This window comes from Alligator sinensis, unplaced genomic scaffold (assembly GCF_000455745.1).
Source record: "Alligator sinensis unplaced genomic scaffold, ASM45574v1 scaffold1023_1, whole genome shotgun sequence".
NCBI lineage: Eukaryota > Metazoa > Chordata > Crocodylia > Alligatoridae > Alligator > Alligator sinensis.
In genome coordinates this window covers 1,058,456-1,080,441 of record NW_005842373.1, presented here as the reverse complement: position 1 = coordinate 1,080,441, position 21,986 = coordinate 1,058,456, and the positions used below count along the sequence as shown (strand labels likewise).

At 46.2% G+C, this 21,986-nt stretch overlaps 1 protein-coding gene across 1 annotated transcript in view; it reads left to right on the top strand.

Moving 5' to 3' along the window:
- GAS7 (growth arrest specific 7) overlaps nt 1–21,986 on the top strand; it is a 278,601-nt gene that overhangs the window by 199,492 nt on the left and 57,123 nt on the right. The window contains exons 6-7 of the mRNA XM_006029347.3: nt 11,407–11,496; nt 19,902–20,017. Of these exons, the coding sequence (XP_006029409.2) occupies nt 11,407–11,496; nt 19,902–20,017 (206 nt within the window). The remainder of the gene's footprint in view (nt 1–11,406; nt 11,497–19,901; nt 20,018–21,986) is intronic.

The window sequence follows — 21,986 nt, the reverse complement described above, 5'->3', positions numbered from 1 at the left end:
GCCCAGCTGCAGCCCGGAGGCTCCAAACAGCTGCGCTGGCCTCCAGCACAGCTCTGCACTGACGCGTGCAGTCGCGCCTCTGAGCTGGTGGTGGGGGAGGGGCCTGAGGCAGCACAGCTTTGGTCTCTCCCCGGCATGGAGGTGATGAGCCCGGCACAGCTGTTTGGAGCCAGCCTGGGCTCTAGGCAGCGGCAGAGTGCAAACAGCTCTGCTGGGCTGCACAGCTCCAACATCAGTTCCATGCTGGCAGTGACTGCGTGGGCACCTCAGGGCGGGCTTAGCTGCCCAGCTGTTTGGAGCCTCCCAGCTGCCGCCGGCCATGGCTCTGGGCGGGCCGGGATGTTAGGCTGCTCCCAGCAGGCAGCTGGGACACTGTAAGCCCTGTTGGGAGCAGCCTGGGCTCCGTTGCTGGCAGCAGCTACTCGGAGCCGGGGCTGGCTGCGGCATGCCAAGCAAAACAGCCTCATGTGCCACGCTCGGCACACGTGCCAGGGGTTGCCAACCCCTGAGCTAGTGCCTTGCTCAAGGCAGGATCACCCCTAACTAAACCAGCCAAGTGTCTGTCTAACCTGCTCTTGAAAACTTCCAGGAATGGAGATTCCACAGTTTCTCTAGGAAGCCTGTTTCAATGCGTGACCACGCTCAGAGTCAGAAAAAAAATACTTGTAGTAATTTGCATATATTTGCATATAATACCCATAGCTTCCAGCCTATTAGAGACAGGATGGCGCTGGTGGGAAACTTCACAGAAGGTGTGGGGAGTGGCGGGGGGGGAAAAACTGGGAGTGGCGGTGGGTAAACAACTAAAAGGGGAACATGCTGACCTAATGTGGATGGTTGTAAGAAATATCTTGTTGGTGAGAGAAGTGCAACACAGATGGAGCTTGACGAACTCATCAAGGTGCCCAAGGGAGAGGTGCAGGGAAGAAGAAACTGGGACGTGCTTTGGGCGAGTATACATGAAAAGAGTGTGGGAAAGGATCTGCCACTTTCTGAGTATCACCAAAATAAACCTGTTGTTAGCGCAGGAGATGGTACTATATGGATTCATACTAAAGGGACCAGAGGAAAAGTTATTAAAGACTTACTAGCATATGTTAAAATTAGGTTATGGAAAGTAGGAAACTTCTGGGTTTTTAAGGGTTTGGCTTTTGCTGGCTGAAAGAATGCCTGAAGCTGGGGCTGCATGAGCTCAAATACTACATCAGTCAGAACAAGGAAGAGATCAAAGAAGTAGAGAAGTGGAGGAAAAAGGACGAATGCACTTCTTTCCCTGAACCAGCAAAGAGGACTGATGGGTGGGGTGGGGAGTTCCAGGTGGTTATCGAGGTACTAGATTTTCATGGAGTCCTCCATGAAGAAAAAGAGTTCTGTAAGGTTTTTTGTGGGAAGTTGATGCATGTTGCTTAAGGGTTTAATTTATGTATTTGTATGTTTTTGGATATGTAGTTCTTTTGCGATGTGAAGTTTTGGTAAAATAAAGATGCTCAATATGTGAAGCTTTGTAAGTATAGGGTGATAAGTGTGTTTTTAATACAATTTGTAATAATTTTTAAAAAGGTTCCAATCAGTATGTTTGCCCAATATGGGCCATGTGTCTTATAGTCATACTCAGTGTTAGTTGTATTTAATCAGCTTCATAGATGGTTTCCTTTACTGAGAACATGCTGCTTCTGGCAGCAGATTAATGCTAGGCAGTATATTTAATGAGGATTCCTTGTACAAAAATGTAAGATGAGGAGCTTTTTTTCCCCATTCTGGTTGGGGGGGCAAAAAACTTCCTCTTCGTAATTCTAAGTATGGTACTTAAAGAATCCCTTTTTCTTGCCTCCTATGTCCCTTGCCAGCTGCATCTCAAATTGTGCCTTCACCTTTCCCTGCATGCCCATGCGATGCTCTTAAACTCTTCCATAGTACTATGACCAAGTTTCTACTTACAGGATTCCTTTTTGAGTTTCAACTCTTTAAAGAGATTGCTGTCTAGTCAGTTCGGTCTCCTGTTGCACTTCCCTTTCTTCTGTTGCATTGGGATAGCTTGCTCCTGAGCCTCTAAGAGGGTCTCTTTAAAGCATATCCAACTCTCCTCTCCCTCTCCCTCTCTGCCCTTCCCCCACCCCCCTTGCCAGTTGAGCAAGGTAATTATGTGTAGCTTGGAAAAAAGGTGGGGAGGGGGCATGACAGCATTTTTTTTAAAGATGTAAAAGTCTGTTGTGGAGAAGAATAACTGTTTTTCCTCATCACAGAGAGTAGAACACAAAACAGTGGTTTTAAATAGTAGCAAAGTCAATTTAGATTTGATCTTAGCAAAATATTCATTGCTGTTAGAACACTGAGATGATGGAATAGACTGTCCAAAGGAGCTGGGGAATCTCCTTCTCGATGTTTTCAAGAGGAGACTAGATAAGCATTGGTCAGGGAGGATTTAGGAATAACACTCCTGCATTTGTGCATGAGATTGGTAAGGTAGCCCCTGAGCTCCCTTCCAGCCCTGTGGTTCATAGATTCAGAGATTCTAGGGTCGGAAGGGGCCGCAGTGGGCCATCTAGTTCGACCCCCTGCCCCTGGCAGGCAAGAAAAGGGTCACCAAACCTCGGATCATATGATCCCAGCCAGGTGCTTGTCCAGTCATCTTGAAGACCCCCAAGGATGGGGCGAGCACCACCTCAGTTCTACAATTCTGTCTTCTGATTCTGTGAGAAAAGGTAGTGGGGTTCCTTAAGGGAAGGTGAAAGGATAGTGGGTGGTAGGTACTACAACATAAATGTGGAGGGCAAAGTAAAACAGAAGCCTGCAACCTATTTGGTTAATAGGGTTAATTACCTGGGACTGTTGAATGTGATATGCAAGAAAATGGGGAAAAAAATCATATACTGGAAGGTTTAGATGTAACGGTGATAGTGCCTCAGATATATGAACTTGTGCAATCCAGACTAGCACTTTGGTCTGAAGTCATACAGCTTCTGAGATCAGAAAGACTACCAAATAAGGATAAAGAAAATGATGATGATTAATGCATGGTAAGTCAAAGTTAAGGATGTATGGAAGAAAGAATTTGCCCAAGAATGGACCTATGTCCAGGAGTCAGAAAATTGGAGCACTTTAATGCACTGCCCCTTGGAAGAGAAGTTTAAAAAAAAGTGTTGGAATTTTTCACAACCTATTTTTAACTACTTCAAAGGGGAATCATTGGGAATATGGGGACTTCATGGGATTAAAATATAAAAAATGGGAGGGGCAACTTTTGTTAGTAAGGGTATGTTTTTGTGTCTTAAAGGATGACCGGGCAAAAGTTGTTCAAGATAGCGTTAAAGAGAGCAGAAGGCCCAAATTGACCTCGTCAGCCATCTTCGGACCCATAGATAAGACAATCATAGAAGACAATTGTCTTCAACTATGAAGGACTGCTGAAGAAAAGTAGTAAACCACTCTACCCTACCTTCTGCCTAACTTCAGCTTAACACAGCTAACTACCTCTATCCAATAAACAATAAATACAAGGTACACTGAGCCAGCTTCAAAAGGAAGCCTGAAGGTAGGGGTCTAGGCAACACCTGGTGGTTCGAGCACTTTGCTGAAATACAGATTCCAACCCCTCTGGATGGTACTTGGAGGGGAGGGCTGGAATGAAGATTTCTCACTCCCTGGGAAAGTACCTAACCTAGATACTTGGGCTAAAAAGTAAATTGTATAGTCCCCCGCCCCCCCCCTTCATTGATTTACTTCTAGCAGTAGATGCACAGTGCAATTCAGCAAAAATTAATACAATATTCACATTTAAAGTCTGCAATAGCAACTACATTTCTGCTTTAATTGAAATACTTAAAAAAAAAAAAAAAAAGTCTCCAGCAAAGTGCACAGGTGCCATTTAGCAGATCAGCAACATTCCCCAAACTGTCTTGTGAAATTAATCTAATAAAACAGTAATTCCCTTCAAAAGCATACAAATGGTGATTCATAAAGCTGAACTGCAAGCACCTCACTTTCTTGTTCATCTTTCCAAAGTAGATACTGTGCATTCTCTGCCATATTATCAACTCACAGGGGAATTGAGTTATTCGAAAACTATGAGTAAGCCCAGCTCAGCTTGAGTTTCACAGTCATCATAGAGAATCCAAGTGCCTCTTCACAGATGCTGATGATGGTGGACTTGAAGGCACCCCAAGCACTGCTGACATTCTCCCATTGTTGATTGAAATTCACCAGTTTTCCATTGAGACACTGGTGGAAGAGGTCTTGCCTGATTTGGGTCCTTGAGTCTTTTGACTTCCATCAGCATTTCTTCTGCTTCAGCCATTGTTTGGGAGCCAGTTTGAGTGATATAATGAAGTGGATGATTTGGTGATCAGTCCAGCAATCAGTCATCAGATCCTAGCAAAGCTTAGATGATGTGAACACCTTTGGGTTCCCAGACACAAATGTAGCCAGGCTGGTGCCAGTACTTAGAATGTGGGTGTTACCATGATGTCTTGTGCCTGTTTTTCCGGCAGAAAGTGGTGTTGGTAACAGTGAGTCCACGTTCCGTGTATTTGGACAAGAGGAAGATGCTGTTGGAGTTGACCTTTCCTACTCCTTCCTTGTTTTTTGTTCCATTCTAGAGGTCTGTGTCCCTTGTGATTCTGCATTGAAATCACTGAGAAGAATAAGCCTGTCTCCCTTCAGAATGTCAGAAAGGACTTGGTCAAGGCTGGCATAGAATTCCTCCATGGTTTCATTGGTAGTGTCAAGAGTTGAGGCATATATTCCGATGACAGTGGCCTATTGGCTCCCCGCCAGTTTAAGGCAGAGAGTTGTGAGGTGCTCATTAATTCCAATAGGGAAATACCCTTCCAGAAGAGTGTATAGCTGCCTCCATGTTCTTTGAACTGCCCATCTCCTGTCCGCCAGGTCTTCTCAGTGCATCAGCATCAGTGTTATGTCACCTTTCTCAAGCCATGATTGTGGTCCAGTGCTCTGGACGTTCACTATTAGGATTGTCCATAAAGGTCCTGATGTTCCAGGTCCCAACATTATTTGTTTGTCTTTGTTGATTTTGACCACAGTAAAGGTGATCCCACAGGACTCAGTTATCCAGTGAGGAAGAAGGTAGACAGGCTATGTGTAGGGTACCTTTTCTAGGTACTCTCCACATGGGTTGAGCTGATCCCGAAGAGGGCTGCTCAGTTGCAGTTACAGCTGTAGAATTGCACTCCTGCCTCATCCCAGTGTTAGATGACATTCTTGTAACTACCTCCTTTGTGCCAGTTCATGACTAGGAACTTCCAGGCCTCACAGTCCTCATCCCATTGGGTTCCTGTACATAAGCACAGAGGCTGCTCCAATGCACTGTAATTTTGGTGCATTTAAGCAGACATGAGTAATCAAATCTGCTGGAGTGTGGCAATTACTATGCTCCAGCAGCCTCCTGCATCTCGTGTATCAGCATCCCCATGCTTAAAAATGGCAGCGGGGGTGCTTGAACTAAAGGTCATCAAACAAGCTTTAATTCAATCGCCCCACTGCCATTTTGAAGTGCGGAGACACTGATACATAAGACATGGCTGCACTTTAATTAGAGTAGCTCTTGGAGCCACTCTAATTAAACCATTGCCCCTATCCCCCCACCCCAGGAACACACATAAAAAGTACCCATTGTCACTGACTGGTTGCCAAAGGGCTTAACAATGTGCTAGAAATGCTGTTTTCATGGAGGACACCTGTGTGCGATTTCTTTAGTTGTGATGCTGGTGCACATTAGCTCCCACATGGTTCTTGACAGAATGGGACTTTAATGCAATGGCAAGGAGGCTAAGACAGTTGGAGATCTCATTCTGCTGCAGCCTTCATCTGTCTTCGCAGCTGTTGAGGTTCTGACATCTGCCTGCTTTGCCATTGAGGACTTCTAGACCCATGGCTGGGGGCTAGGCAGACTTATTATAGTGGCAACCTGTAGTTGGCATATCACACCGTGGTCAAAAGATATACGTTGCTTTTCAGGAAGGGAAGCATTGCCTTTTACTGTCCCCACCACATCAGCATGGGACTGCTGCTGCATGTTTTGTGACTCAGAGTTACTCCTGTTTATTTTGCAGTTAACCTTTCCTGAAGGTCATTACTCTATCTACCACCTGTGGACACACTGGGTAGTAGTACAGCTGTGCCACCAGAGGGTAGTTTAGAGGCAGAAGCTTTTGTAGCTTTTAACAACCAGCCTTGTCAGATGCACCTCTATAGTACCACCCTGCTCTACCTTCTACTGATGAATTAAATAAAATGGATAAGCAACATATGAAATGTTCCTGCCCCACTGGGAGGACAAACCCAGGCAGCTCTAGGGCTGTGTTCCTTTCTCTTATCTGTGCACATCTCTGGGCAGTTTCACTGAGCAGCATCCACAGACTCCTTGGATATCTTCAACGGGCAGTGGATGCTAGCTGGTGTTCTCTGCTTGGTGTCCCTCCTTGGAACTCCTTTGACCTGCACTCCTGTTCTTAGTTTTTCATCCTTTGTTCCAAATATTTAATTGGTATACAGTTAGTGGATTCCCTTTAACCATTGAGGCAGGCTTACCTGGCCAGCCAGCATGTAGCCTGCAACATATTACTTACTATACTTCCACACTGCATGTAGAATAAGATCACAACCTGTATGTAAGTTTCAAAATATGTCAGAGCAGAAAAACGCTGTTTGAGGCTATAAAGTGAAATGGGGTTCTGCCCTAAATATTAAACCAGGACAGTAGTTCTTTCCCTCCTTGTCCACGGAAAAAACAAGGTATTTCCATTTGGCTTTTTGCAAATTTGTTGGAGAATTCCATAATTTATCCAAAATATCTCCTACTTAGTGCAAGTCAAATTAATTGTAGGACCCAACATTTGCCAGCTCATAAGGCCTAAACAACATGCATCTACAAGCTATTTCTTGGCCTTTTCTCTAGAAGAGTCCTGTTGGCCAGCTTTCTGAAAGTGTTGCTAGCACTTTCAGAATGACTGCTTTGACATAAGAGCCATCTGGTTCTGGTCTTATTTGCCATCTGATACCTTCTCCCAAATCACAGGCTGCCTCTGATTATCATTATTTACATTGCCTTGGGGAGTCTCATGTGACTGATGAGTACAATATTTACCAGTCATTCAAAAGCAGAATGGTAAAATAAGGAAGGAATACAATATCAAGGCATGGATGTTCCTGGTGGGCAAGTCCCAAGACAGCTCCTTTCTAACCATCTCATGCAGAACATGCCCACACATTGGAGTCAACACTGCCAATCACGGAAGAAGAGAGGAGACAAGAGTGTTACTGTGTTGACACAAATCCAAGACGAGACCCTTCCCCACCCTTGCTTGTCACAGACACAATTAGAAATGGCTCTCTTTTTGAGTTTCCCTTTGTTCCCTCCTGACCCTTTTCAAGGACCATTCTCCTGGCAGCCTTCTTCAACAGGAGGGGTCATCACCATCTCTTTCAGGGTGGTGGAATGCATTCTGGCCTACCTAAGAGAGAAGGGGTTCTTCAGTCCATGCTTTCTGATCCCAGAAGGAAAAGGAGTGTGGAGACCAATCCTGGACTTGAAGCTTCAATGGATGCATCTTTAAACTCCAATTCAAGATGGTCATATTAGCAGAGATTTATTTAATCTCTAATAGAAAGCTAATATATCTCAACATGCTGGATGCTTATTTCCCTATAAATATCTAACCTTTCTATCTGAAATACCAATGCTTTGTTGCAGTTCAGAGTCCTCCCTTTTTCACATCTCTACAGCCCAACAAATCTTTACTGTGCACTAGTATTCAAACAAGTGTCAGGCACACCTCGTCTCCAGGCAAAGGAGCTCCATCCCCAGACTAATAAAATAAACCAGATATCTGACTTGTGTGTCTTAAAAACTTCAAACCAGGGCATGATACCACCCCTGGACTCATCTTCAGGTCCCCACACTGCCCTGCCCTCTGGTGTGAAGGCAGGAAGCAGCAGCTGGAGAAAGGAGAGGGAAGCCTGGAGACTCCGGCTACTATTGCAGGCAGAGTAATAGGGGCAGGTGGTTGAGAGCCTGGAAGTTGGAAATTAGCCCCTTACAGGTCACTATTTGGACAGTTCTGCCTCAAACCATTAACCGTTTGCAGGAATCCTGATTCTCAACATTCTACAGCTGTAAAATCACTTGTACAAAATTTCTCTGGCCGTTTTCCCCAAATACATTGAAAATGTCATACCAAAAATCACGTGAAGAAACAGCGGGGTGGGGGTGGAAGCACTTTAATTAGAGCAGCTCTTGGGAGCCGCTCTAATTAAAGTGCCTGCAGCATCTCGTGTATTCGGCATCCCACACTTCAAAATGGTGGCGGGTGCACTTTAACTAAAGCTGGTCAAATGAGCATACACTAACTAAAGCTCAAACGAGCTTTAATTAAAGCATCCCCACCCCCATTTTGAAGTGCAGGGTCGATGAATACATATTATGGCTCCTGGAGCATGCTAACTCAATTAACCAAGTCTGCTGCGCTGTGCTAATTAGCATGTGTTGGAGCAGGCATCATGTACTTGCATAGGTGCCCAGCAAGTCTTTGATCCTGGAATTGGGTCTCTCTGTTTATGTGTAAATGTGTACATGCATTGTCAGTGTCCTGTGGAAGTTAGTGGTGCTCCATATGAATACTGTGGTTCTGTGATGGCAAACTAAAGTACTGAAAAGTTAAGAAATACTTCAATAAAGACTGCCCAGGCAGAATTAATTCTTCTTCTTTCTGTTTTCCATTTTGATAATTTAAATATATGATCACCGGCTTTTTTGTTCTTTTTTTCTGGAGAAATATGTCCCATTTAAATCAGAGCTTGCATTGTAATGCTGGGCAAGCTTGTTTAAAACCAGGCTTAAGCAATTGGCTGCTAATTGTGAGTTTCTCATCTCAATACCCCAAATGAAGCTCTGAGAGCTGATTTGGAGAAGTTCCAAATACTCACCAGCTCACAGTGACTTTAGCTGCAGCTGTGAGTACTCAGCAATTTGGAAACAAACAAGTGTCAGGCATTTCAAACTGGCACTTAGTCATTGAGGAATCCAAAATCAATGGGTATTTTCATAAATTTTGGCTGCAGGCTTTTTATGTCTTGGTTCCCCCATCTGTAAATTGAGAGTATTAATATCTCCCTACACCGCGGAAGTGCTGTGAAAGATGCATTCATTAATGTTCATGGAGTTGGATACTTTCATGATTAGTGCTATAGAAAAGTTAATGAGGAGATAAAATATTTAAGAGACTTGGTTATAGGCAGGAAATAAAGCTTGGAACCATACATTAAACAATGGACAAAAAAAATGGACAGTGGCTTCATAATGCATATACAAAAGAGGGTAGCATTAACATTGCATGAACAGTTCTTTTTCCAGTTTCTGTGGCTTTATGAAGTTACTAGTTAGGCTTACCCTTCCATTAGTTCCATCCCAGAGGTCTGTAAAAGCTGCCACTTAGAGCTCAATATTACACTTTCACACTGCTTTAATCTGTGAACACGGGTATCCAAAAGTCTTGTAGTACCTCAAGGGAGATTTATAAAGATGAAAATTAGACTTTGTTTTAACTCTGTGGCTATAGGGGACAAGATCAGGAACAGTGGTCTCAAACTGCATCAGAGGAAGTTTAGGTTGGAAATTAGGAAGCACTTTCTGACTGGGGCAAGCATTGGAACAGGCCACCCAGAGAAGTTGTGGAATCTCTATCCCTGGAAATGTTCAAGAACAGGTTGGACAGACCCTTGGCTGAGTTGGTTTAGTCAGGGTGATCTCGCCATGAGCAGGTGGCTGGAGCGCATGACCTCATGAGGTCCCTTTCAGTCCTACTTTCCTATGATCCTATGAACCTTGAATCCTGAACATTTTGATTTTCTGTTTGATCCAAGAGCCTGCACAGTGGATTTGTGGATTAAGAAGAATTTCTTCTGTCGTGGTTGTGCAGAGAGAGAATATGTTAGGAGAGCACTGCTTACTATCAAAAGCTTTTGATATTCAAAAGATTTTAATATTCTCTGTTGCATAACTCCTCGGCGCTGCCGCACCACACCCCCCCCACCCCCCCTGCTGATTAATCAAGTCATCAGTCAATACTAAGGGCCTGTCTACAGCTGGGGTTATTCTGGAATAAATTAGATTCACACCCTACCCTAATCCAAAAAAAATTCCAAATGTAGACAAACCTTAGTAGTTATACAGCTTTATTACTGTAATATATTTCCTTCCTTTCCACTTCATTTAGTAGCTGCCAATTCCTATATAACGGTCATCAACTTGCAAAATGTTGTCTGTGGGTACCTATGCCTGTAGGAAGCCCATTTAATTATTCACAGGCACAGTTCAGCCACAATTCAGAACATTTGCAGGTTCAGGATATTCATTTGAAGATTTATGCATAGCAGTTGTAGTAAATAATTTGTATTGATCATAGTTTCAACAGGGATTGTGGTTTCTTATTCCTGGACTAGCTGTTAACTGTTGGGTCCCTCCAGATGCTAACTACCTTGTTCATCCCTGTTGATCTAATTGACTTGCTTATTACCTCTCATGGCAGTTCCCTTTCCTTTCTTTCTTTCTGCCAGTCCACTTGTAACATCTGATAAAGTAGGCTGCTGCCTGTGAAAGCTCAGACATCTCTGAACCATTTTGTCTTTAAGCTGCCACCCTGCTCTACCTTCTACCTGACTTTAGACTAACATGGCTACCCACCTCTATAATTATTTTTGTAATTCTGTCAGAAGATTGCCTTGTTTAACATGCTGTTTGTAATATTGTAATATTTTCAGTACCACCTGTTGCTGTTCTGTTACATGTTTGCAGATTTATTTTTTTTTTGTGGTAGTCTTTGTTCCATGATTACCAAAGGGGGACAGTAAAACTCCTTGGATGATAGCTGGCAAAATTGCTCATCTTTCTTCAGTAAATTGGTGTCTTATTTGCTTCTCATCAAGCTGTTGCTAGTTCATGCTCTCAATGGCTTTTCAGGGTGAGAAGCTGCAGTAATTGCACAAGCACAGCTTTGTGAAAACATGGTTATTCTGCTTCTGTTCCAGAACTAGAGTGTGTAAAGCTAGCTCAGGTGCCTCTGCAGCATGCCTGGCCAAGAGAACTATGGGATAGGCTATGAGGCCATCTATGAGTGGTGTTAGAGGTCTGGGGGCAAGTGAGACTGTGCATGGGAATAAGGAGAGGGTTGGGCTGTGGCTGTATAGGGAACAGGAGATGTGCCATGGGATCAAAAAAGATTGAAAACCAGTTGTCTATGTTTCAGAGTTCACCAAATAATTCTCCTACACAAAGATGCATGTCAGCTAGGCTTACTGATTTATAGATGCATAATTTATTACGTATATGCTTATCCGTGGCTAAATCTACAAGCATTTGTTGCTTTCTAACTGCCTTTTCCTGGATTTCTGCAGATAAATTGTGTCACTTTTCCCCATCCGGACACAATGCCAGAACAACAGTTGCTGAAACCCTCTGAATGGAGCTACTGTGATTATTTCTGGGTAAGTAGGCAGCCAGCATGTGCTGTACACTGAAGCTTTTGAGCTTGAGGAGTGTTAGAATTCAAGATGAATGATATTCAGTAGGAGCACTGCTGCTGGGTCTTTAATGAAGTACTTGTTTCCGTTGGAAGTACAAGGGTTTCTCTATGCCCCTTGCTTCTGCCTGCAGAAGACAGTGCGTTTAGAAACATTGAATTTCCCTGGAGAGAGAGAGGAAAACCAAGGGAAGGGTTGGAAAGCAAGAGTGTGAACAGAACTCCTCAAGAGAGAGGCTTGTTTTCCTCACCTCCAAGCATTAGAGCAGGCTGGACTGAGGACAGATAGCAGTTAAGGCTCTAAGACAGGAGCGGGCAATTATTTTGGACGGAGGGCCACTTACCCAGTTTCGGCAGGCTGTTGAGAGCCTCATGGGTAGCCCCGCCCCTTGACAGGTGCCCCGCCCCCTGGTTACCATCTTGAGACCAATGTCCCCATGTCTTGAGACCAGTGTCCCAGGGCCAGCACCAATGGGGCCCAAAGCGGGGCACAGGCTGGCATGGGTCTGTGAAACCGGACTGGGCTGTACCAGCAGAGAGAGGGGGGATCTGGCCCAGCTCCATAGAGCCCCTGCCAGCTGGGACCCCGCGCTCCTGGCACCCTGCTCTGGGCCCCACCGGCACTGGCCCCGGGACACGGGTGAGGGCCCTGTGCTCCCGCTGGCTCCCGCACCTGCTCACTCCCAATGGCCCCCAGCCCTGCGGTACAGGTGGGGGGCATTGCACAGCCCTGACCCCCTGCACGCTGGCAGGGAAGAAGCTGATTCTGAGTGCAGGGAAAGGTGGCCCCCCGCCAGCCCCGTGGCAGGCGCTCCCTGCTGCAGGTGCTCGCAGCCCAGGCGGGGCTGTCTGGAGCAGGCACAGGCAGCCCCATGCAGGCTGCAAGCAGCTACAGCATGGGGCGCTGGCCACGGGGCGAGCGAGGGGCCGCTTTTCCCTGCACCTAGCACCAGCTTGTAACTTGGCCCCACGCTGGCTCCAGGCTTGCCCATCAACGGCAGCAGCTGTGGGTAGGGTTTCCTGCTACTGCTGCCTGCCCGGAGCTCACACACTGGGCAGCACAGAGGCAGCGGTGGCAAACACTGCCCAGTGCAGCAAGCAGGGGGGCCACAGCTGCTGTCGCCACACGCAGCCCCGATGGGCGAGCCTGGAACCAGCAGGGCCCAGGCTGGCAGCGGGACTGGGTTACAAGGAGGTGCTGAGCACAGGGGGGGGAAAGCGACCTCTTAGCTTCAGCAGTGGGCGCCAGCTACAGGAAGGGTGAGGAGCTGCTTTCCCTCCCTCCCCCGCCCCGTGCTCAGCTTTTCCCCGGACTCCTTCCTTGCCTGGAGTCCTCCCCGCCCTCCCCTTCCCCCTTACCTGCAATTCTGGCATGGAGCAGCCACGTGCTCCCAGGCCAGAAGCCCCTGGTGGGACTTCTGGCTGACTGGTGGGACCGGGCAGGCCCTGCTGTTGTGGGAGCCCGCCGGGCTTCCTCTGGGTCCTACTGCCTTTGGTTCCTGTCATTTTTGACAGGAAGCAAGGGCAGGTAAATATTAATTTTCTAAATTTTTTAGGTTCCCCGCGGGCCAGATAGAATGGCCTCGTGGGCCGAATCCGGTGCGCGAGCTGTATTTTGCCCACCCCTGCTCTAAGAAGAGATATGAAGGAGTTCAAGAAAGAGGTGGTGTGACTTTGAGACACTCAGAATGCACTTAGTATGAGTTAAAGAGTTTCAACATGAGGACACTAATGTTTTAACTGCCATTAGTATGGTCTAAGTGTAATGTGTAACTTCACCTTGAGAATAGTGTGTCTGAGGAGGAAGTAACGAGGGACTTGATGGAGGATGGCCTTCTCTAGAACCACCTACAAATCATAAGCCACTGTTTCTGGGCCCGAAATACATGGAGCAGTTGGTGGGAATGGGTAATCCTGAGGATCTAGGATGATGAGCAAGGTCATATTCCACAAAATGCAGCAAGCTGGCCCTGTCACTTCAGAAGTAAACAACTGACATGAGGGTGCCAGTGTACTGGGAGAAGTACATGAGAATTGCCATCTGGAAGATTGGAGTTCCCAATAGCTTCCAAAGTGGTCACCAACCACTTCAGCTTGCACAAGTCCACATCTGGATTGGCCAAACACGAGGGGTTCCACACCACTTGGAAAATGTGAGTTCTGTAGTTCCTCTGCCTCTGCAACCTTCAGGAAGTCATGTTGAGTTTCTGAACTACATCACAGCCATTGATTTGAATACATGTTCTCATCCTATAACTAGTATACTGTATCTTAGAGTACATCAACTGCAAGGGGTACTTCTGCATCATGTTACAGGGTACCGTGGACCATCATGGACAGGTCACACCACTGATGCCAGATGATTGGGCAATGTTCATGATCCCAGGGTCTTCATGAACTGCATCCTGGAGCCCCTGATGTTGGGAGTATTTGCCTGCAATGCTTCTGGCATAGAACTGTGAGAGGTGATTGTTTGCCCTCTGGAGCAGCTTGCCCACTCCTCCTATGGCTCATGAAGTCCTACCTGGATATTTTGGTGCCAGGCCACAATGGAGATTTGGGGCACTTATACACGTGCCCAATGCCTGCTCTGACGCATGCTAATTGGCAAATTAATTGAGTCTGCTGGAGTGTGCTAATTAGCATGCTTCAGCAGCCTCAGCATTACGTGTATTCAATGTCCCTGCGCTTCAAAATGGTGGCAGAAGAGCTTTAGTTAAAGCACATCCACTGCCATTTTGAAGCTTGGGGATGTTGAATACATGAAACGCTGTGGGCATTTTAGTTCGAATGAATCCTGAGAGCTGCTCTAATTAAAGTGCCCCTCTTCCTGAGATCTTCCCCTGACTCTGAGATCCCTTTCCCCTGTCGTGGTATTCAGAATGGTACCCCCCAGTCTATAGGTGTATTGGAGATTCTTTCTCCCCAGGTGTAGCACCTTGCACTTGTTAAATTGCATCCTATTCTGATCCGCCCACTTCCCCAACCTATCCAAATCCACCTGAATTCACTCCCTGCCCTCCAGTGTGTTTACTATACCCCATAGTTTGGTGTTGTCTGCGAATTTGGACAGAGTGCTTTCAACACCCTCATCCAAATCACTGATGAAGATATTGAACAGTACTGGTCCAAGGACAGAGCCCTGGGGGACACCACTGCCCACATCTTTCCAGGAGGAAAACGACCTGTCCACCACCACTCTCTGGGTGCGTCCCATAAGACAGCTTTTCACCCACCTTACTGTGAAAAAATCCACATCACAGCTACTCAGTTTGCTTGTGAGAATTGGGTGTGATGCTTTCTCAAAAGTCTTTTTAAAATCCAAGTAAATGACATCTATCTCTACTCCTGCATCTAAGCACTTTGTGACCTGGTCATAAAAAGAGACCAAGTTAGTTGGGCAGGATCTGCCTGCTACAAACCCATGCTGGTTGCCCCTTAACATTGTATTACCCACTGCCCCCCCCCCCCCCCCCCATGTGATCCTTTATGATGTTTTCTAAGATCTTGCCAAGAACAGAGGTGAGGCTAACCGGCCTATAATTACCTAGGTCCTCCTTCCTCCCCTTCTTGAAAATAGGGACATCACTGACCCTTTTCCAGTCTTCTGGGACCTGTCTTGAAAGCCACAAGTGCTCAGTGGTTTCACTAAGATGCTGGCCAATTCCTTTAGTACCCTTGGGTGAAGATCATCGGGGCCTGCCCACTTAAATATGTCCAACCCCTCCAAGTACCCCTTCACTTGGTCAGTGCTAACCGTTGGTGGATTGGTATTTCTCTCACGCCAGACTAAAGTCTCTTTGGGAGCTGTGTTTGTATCTGTGTCCAGGAACACAGGTGCAAAGAAATCATTTAAGAGCTCTGCTTTATCCATCTTATCTGTTACGAGTTGCCCAAGTTCATTCTGTAGCCGTCCTATGTTACCCTGCACCGCCTTCTTGCTCTCTATGTACTTAAAGAATGTCTTTTTGTTACTCTTACTCTTAATCTCAAATCAATTCACGCTTCTGCTCAGGCTAGTTGGCTTCAACCAAAAGTTCTTCTCAAAAAAGAAGGACCACAAGTCCAAAACTGAACTAAGCCTAAATTGCTTCAGTCCTCAATGTGTCCATCAAACTGTTCATGGCTGTCTAATTTGTACAGTCCTGTGAATCCTCAGTCTCCCACATTCAAGTCCCAGCTGTAGCTCTGGACCCAGACCTCCTTGGTCAAGACCAACACCCCCCTCGGGACAGATTTTGCCTAAAATGCCCAATGCTAGGGCAGGCTGGCTATAGTCCCTCTCTCCTTTTCCTTCAGCAACACAGTCTGGGAAGGAAGGAGGAGAGAAAAAACCTAAACTGAGAGAAGAAAAACTCAAACTAAGCTCAAAAGGGCATGGCCCCTTTAAGACTCATGGATACTTCTCCCTTTTGCAGTCTCTTTGCTGCCTCCATCTTCTGGCATGCCTATTCTGCTCTGTTCTGCTTGGCTCTGTCAGTCCATTCCCCAGCAGGCTATCTCCTTCCCCCGGCTAGGGTTTCCCCAGCTGCTTTTGGGCCAGAGCTTGAGCCATCTACTGTCGGAGTCTCTGAGTTCAAGAAGAGCTGTTCCTGTCCCCATGTCCTCAAGTTGTGTTGGAAGGATATTGCTGTAGAGCTCCCATCCATGCTGGTGAAAGAACTCTGGGTTCTTATAGTGGAGAAGGGTATAGGGAGAACTCTGGGTTCTTATAGTGTGGTGTATGGTTGGGTTGGGTGAAAGACAGGGTGAGGGATGTTCTCGTACTGCTAGAAGAAGTAGTGCACCTTGGTAACCTTACCTTCTGGAAGGCCAAGCAAGTTCTAGTGACATCTCAGAGGGATTGGGATTGGCTTTCAGAGTCCGAGTAAGGCAGCATGAATTCCTTCTGAAGAATCTTGAGTACCTTCTTCTGACAGATTGGGAGAGGGGGCACATGATAATGGTTTATAAAATATTAAATTCTGCAGAGAAAGTAAATAAGGGTTTATTATTTACATTCTCTTGCAATACTAAAACTAGGGAGCATAAAATGAAACTATTTGGTAGCATGTTTAAAACAAAAGTTTTTTCACACAGCAAGTAATTCACTTGTGAAACTCATTGCCATAAGAAATTGTGGAGGCTGGTAGCTTAACCCAGTTCAGAAAGGAATTGGATCAATATTTTGGGGAAAGGTCCATTAGTAGGTATTGTATGTGGTAAGTAGGAGCACAGCTTCTGAATTGGAACTTCTTAAACCTCTGACTGCTGGAAGCTGCAATGGAAGAGGAGCAGGGAGTGGAAAAGTCTGGACATGTCCTGTACACCCTCCCCCTCAGCATTTGCTGTCTTTTGCTATGTGACTGTAATGTTCTGCATTTTTGGTTTTTATTAAAATAAATAAATAAATAAATAAAAATCAGGATTTTTCAGGGTTTATTTTCCAAACATAAAAACTGGGTTGAAATTGGAAGAAAAGGAAAACAATTGGTTTAAATCGGGGAAAATAATGAGGGGGGCGGGGCTGAGTGCATGTGCGCACGTGTACATATGCTCCCCCACTTCCCCTTGGGCAGGAAAGTCTGCGGAGGGAAAAGTGGGAGAGGGGACCCTGCCGCCTCCCAGCCCGGCACTGGCCCTGGCTGCCTCCCCACACTGGCTCTACACCTCCCAGGGGGCCATGACCAAGGGGAGGGGGCGGGGGCAGGGGCAGGGCAGGGCCAGTCTCGGCTGTGCTGTTGGGCTGGAGGGGAAAGAGCCCCCGGCACCCTCGCGCCCACCCTGCCAGGCACTGCCCAGCCAGGGTGGGCTGCAGGACAGAGCTGTGGCTCGTCCAGGGGGTGCGGAGGGAGGCTCCCACCGCTTAATGGGTCCCAGGAGGCATGGGGAGCATGTGAAAAATGGGTATAAATCAGTAAAACCCAAATAACTTCAATAAAAATATAAGGTATCTATTGGTAACATTCAGTAAAAACTAAAAATGCAGAATGCTACGTGTGAGACAGGATAAGGAGCTTGATGGACCTATGGTCTGACCCAGTAAATGGCAGTTCATATGTTCTAATAAAAATTACCCACAGCCAAACAGGTAGAACAGCATTTGCACAGAACCGTAGATTCACTCCTTCCACCTACCTTCCTTGACTGCCAGAGCTTCATGTAAAAAGTGAGTGAATGTAATGGACAGGGTGATTTTCACTCTTCAGAGTACACAGTTAAAACCTATTATCTGTTCACTCATTTATCTTCCCCTTGAAGTTAACTTCCTCTGAGATATTTACAATTTGTACACTGTAAGAGGAGGGCTCCCTGAGCTTCTCTGATAACAGCAGCCTTGCAGTAGTGGAGCTTTCTAGCTTCCACAGAGAGACCTTTTAGAGGGTACAAGTAGATTGGAGAGTATTGGGAGTCTAAGCTTTGGCAGGGGCACCTTGTATGTAGGGACTTCAGGAAGCTGGTGTGGGAGTAGTAGACCCTCCCAGGAACAATGGGGAGGAGGGGTAAGAGGCACACTCTACGTGGGTGCTGATAAGCTCATTCCAGAAAGTCAATAGAGACTGACACCCCAAAACAACAGTCTCCTAGTGGCCCAAGAGAAGTTTCCTAAGTGGTCACCATTATTCTTTCCTGAAAGGACAAAATGTGCACAACTCCCTACAAGGCATAAACTGGATGAGTGGAAGAGATGCCACCCCCAATGCCTGATGTGAAACCCACAATCAAGCCCCAGTATAGCAGACTGCCATAGGATCTGTTAGCACTCTGCTTTCTGAGTGTCCTAGGTGATGGCAGCATCCTCACCCACTAAGGTCCCCTGGCTATCCCAGAGACTGCCTGTGGATATCTCAGCCCCAAGTCTACTACTGGAACCCCCTTTCAAAATGGTTTGGACTCCAGACTCCATCTCCCACCACTCTGAGTAATCTAATACCATGGACCAGCAAGTGGACATTTGCTGAACTAGTCATATGCCAGACATGGCACAAAGCAAGTCTCTGGTTACTTGTAGCTATTTTGAGGGAAGCAGGTAACAGAATCAAGGATGTCATCAGAGTGTAGGTGCACTGCTGCTCACCAGCAACTTCAGTGCCTAACTGTGCAAGTTTCTCTGAAAGCCCTAGGTCCTGAGAATGCAGCAAGGTAGTGGGGGATGATGCCAGAATGGTTGGGTGGGATGAAGGCAGGATGGTAAGCTGGTTGTTGTCATGTTAGTGCTATCCAAGGTGTCTCAGATAAGACGAGGAACTCTGCACGATCCTTCTGCTCTATGTCATCATTGTCATTGGCTAGCTCTCGGTCACCAACGAAGCAGGGGTCGATGGAGTTGTCACCCATGATGATCTGAGAGAGGACCTCATAGTAAATGTATGTTGCCCAATAGGCACCTGAAGCTCAGATGGCATCACAAACTCTTTATAGTGTACTGTGCCTTCAGGATCTTTGTGTTGGTCCAGCACTGATGCCAGCCCAAATTGTCCTCACATGGTGCCATCTCTGCTGTGATGCATTTGTTTTTTGGCTTGGTTTTGATAGCTCTTACCAAGGATCTTCTGAGTGTTCTCCACATCCCAGATGAAAAGGAGGTCTAGAATCTTTTGTTGCCTCCAGTTACCAGAGAGTTGTGCAGATACAGGCATTCTGTGATATAAAATGTTCATTTGCTGGGTGACAGTGCTTGTGATCCCAAGGCAGAAGAGTTAGGTATGATTCAGTGGGGTCATCTTAAGGAAGTGGGAGGAAAGGGTGGGAAGCAAAGCACTGTAGGCTGACCAACGCTATTACACTTACAGTAAAGTACTTCATAATTGTTTCTGCTTCAGTGAGGGCAATTTTCATAAAGTTTGGGGCAATTTGTAACATTGTAGCATGGTGCATCTTTCATTGTTTCATTTTATGTAGTGCTTTTAAGGCACTAGAACCTCTACACAATGGTCTGTCTGTTCCCTAAGAGAAAGATGGCTGTATTTCCCCCGTGGTGCAACTACTCTGAAGGCAGTGCAGTTAGCTTAGAGATAAAGTGAACAAATAATAAATATACATTATTTAAAGAATGAATGAATGAATTGTACTAAGAGATGGTCTGTAAAATGAGGTACTTTTTTCCATATGGAAAAACAGCTGTTGCACAGTGATTACTATTGTCATCTTACAAGTAAGGGGGGGGACAGTTTCATTCAACTGTCACTTGAGAGAGATTTCAAAATGTTCTGATCATCCATGCAGATCCTAGAAGGAATCACATGCAAAAGAAATCATTTACTCAGAACCATGCATTGCTTGGCATTGTCAGCATTACTGCATGTTGACATATTTAGAATTGAAATTATTGTTCAACAATTGCTGACATTTCATGTGTTCATCACATCCTAAATTTTGTTTCCATTCCAGGCTGATAAAAAGGATTCACAAGGGAACAACACTGTTCCAGGGTTTGAAATTCTTCTTCAAAAGCAACTTAAGGGGAAACAAATGCAGAAAGAAATGGCAGAGTTCATTCGAGAAAGGTAATTAGCAGCTAGCTCTTATGTTGATTATTTCCAGCAGTTACTATTTATTTATTTATTTGTTTGTTTGTTTGTTTATTATTTCTATTAGGCAAGCGCATAGCCTGTATTATGGCATTTATTCATCTTTTATTAAAACACACGCACTATTTTGTTAAGTCATCTGGAGTCTCCAGACTTCCCTAGACACAGTTACCACAGCCTTCACTGGTAAGGGTCTCACTTCTTAACAGTTACAGGGCAGTTCCTCCCTTTAAGGGAGGAACTACCCTGTAACTGTTAAGAAGTAACAGTTTTAAGGGAGTAAACTGCCCTGTAACTGTTTTTTTGGCTGTTGGTGGAACAGCCACAAAAAAAAATCCTAGCTGTGAGCCATTTGCACAGGTAGAGAGTGCCCCACTGGGAACTTTAAACACTCCCAGGAGAGTAGGCAAAACAAGGAGGAAGCTACTTGCTACAAGGAGGAGCCAGGCTGCTGTGCTGGGGCCAGAGGAAAAAAAGGGGCTGTCTTCCTAGTGTCTTGAACAGGAGAGAGGGATTTTGTGTTGTTTGTCTGTCCGTTTGTTTATTTAAAAACAGAACTTTGCTTTACAGCACTGGCAAAAGCCAGCAAACTAAGGGACCTGCTTACCCTCACCTATAGCCTAGTCAAGGGGTGCTGATAGATGTTCAGCCGCTACTCTAACACATGGCACTTTACATAAAGTGCCTCGAGGTACAGCATTCCCCCCCCTTGCCCCCCCAAACAAATGTTTCCCTTTGGGGGTGGGAATTAAACTTCTCTTTGGAGCTGATCCAGCCCAAGGAGCCTGCCTGCAGGCTCTCTCCCCTAGCCTTCCCTCCCTCCCCCCAGCTTCAGTGCTGTCTGTAGGAGGGGGGAATGGGCTGCGGGCTGGGGCTTGCCCAGCCTAGGCTGGGGTGGGGGTACTAAGTGGGGAGCCACAAGGCAATGGGGAAGTTCCACTCCACCCCCCCCGCCCCGCTCCAGCTCAGGCTGGGCAGCTTGTTCCTTCCCTCTGCCCTTATCCCTTGCTGCAAACAGCACCAGGGGTGGGGTTGGGCTGGACGAGCCCAGCCCTGATTGTGCAACAGATTGACCCTAGGGAACAGAAGCTCCTATAGGTCCTTCAAAATGGAGCATCTTCATCTGATCCTTCATTTGGCAAGGGTCAATTTGTCGCACGATTGGCCCTTTTTAAAGCAATCTGCAGCCATCGTGGCATGGCTGTAAAGCACTTTTGTTGTGATCACGTGGCAAATACAACTTCTGTCTGTGCTCATGTCATTCTTCCAGGAGGAGAAATTGAATAATATGCACAGAACCAATTTACTTATATTGAAAGGAAACGTTCTTCATTGTTGGACCAATGAGGCAGTGGAATAGATTGCCTAGGGATGTCACTGGTCGGGGATGAACTGGGCATAGCTATGCCTTCATTCTGCTATGGGTATTTCCCATGCTTCTGGGCACTGCTGGTTGCCTCATGGAGCTGGGAGGGAATGCCACCCCCACGCCTGCTGCCACATATGTCAGAGTTCATTTGTGTTTAAGCAGCATTGAGTGTTGGCTGCACCCAAGGCTGAGAATTTTGACTAGCATATACCAGTGCTCCTGCTGGAGCTTAAAGGTAGAGGTTTCTGGTTAGAGGGTCTTCCCCTCTGCTCGGGGTCAGACCAATCACCATATTTGGGGTCAGGAAGAAATTCTACTCCGTGGTCAGATTGGTATGGACTGTAGAGTTTTTTTCCGTCCTCTGTAGCAGGGGAGTAGCCCTCTTCCTGGGATCTCTCAAGCGCGTTTTAACAACCCTGCAGCAGCACAACTTTGAGCACTGTGGTCCCCTGGCTTTACCTGTACAGGTTAGGGTGTCACCTCTTGTGGTTTTGTCACGGTTGACTGTCATAGAATCATAGAAGTAGGGTCGGAAGGGACCTTGTAGATCTTCAAGTCCGCCCCCCTGCCTGGGCA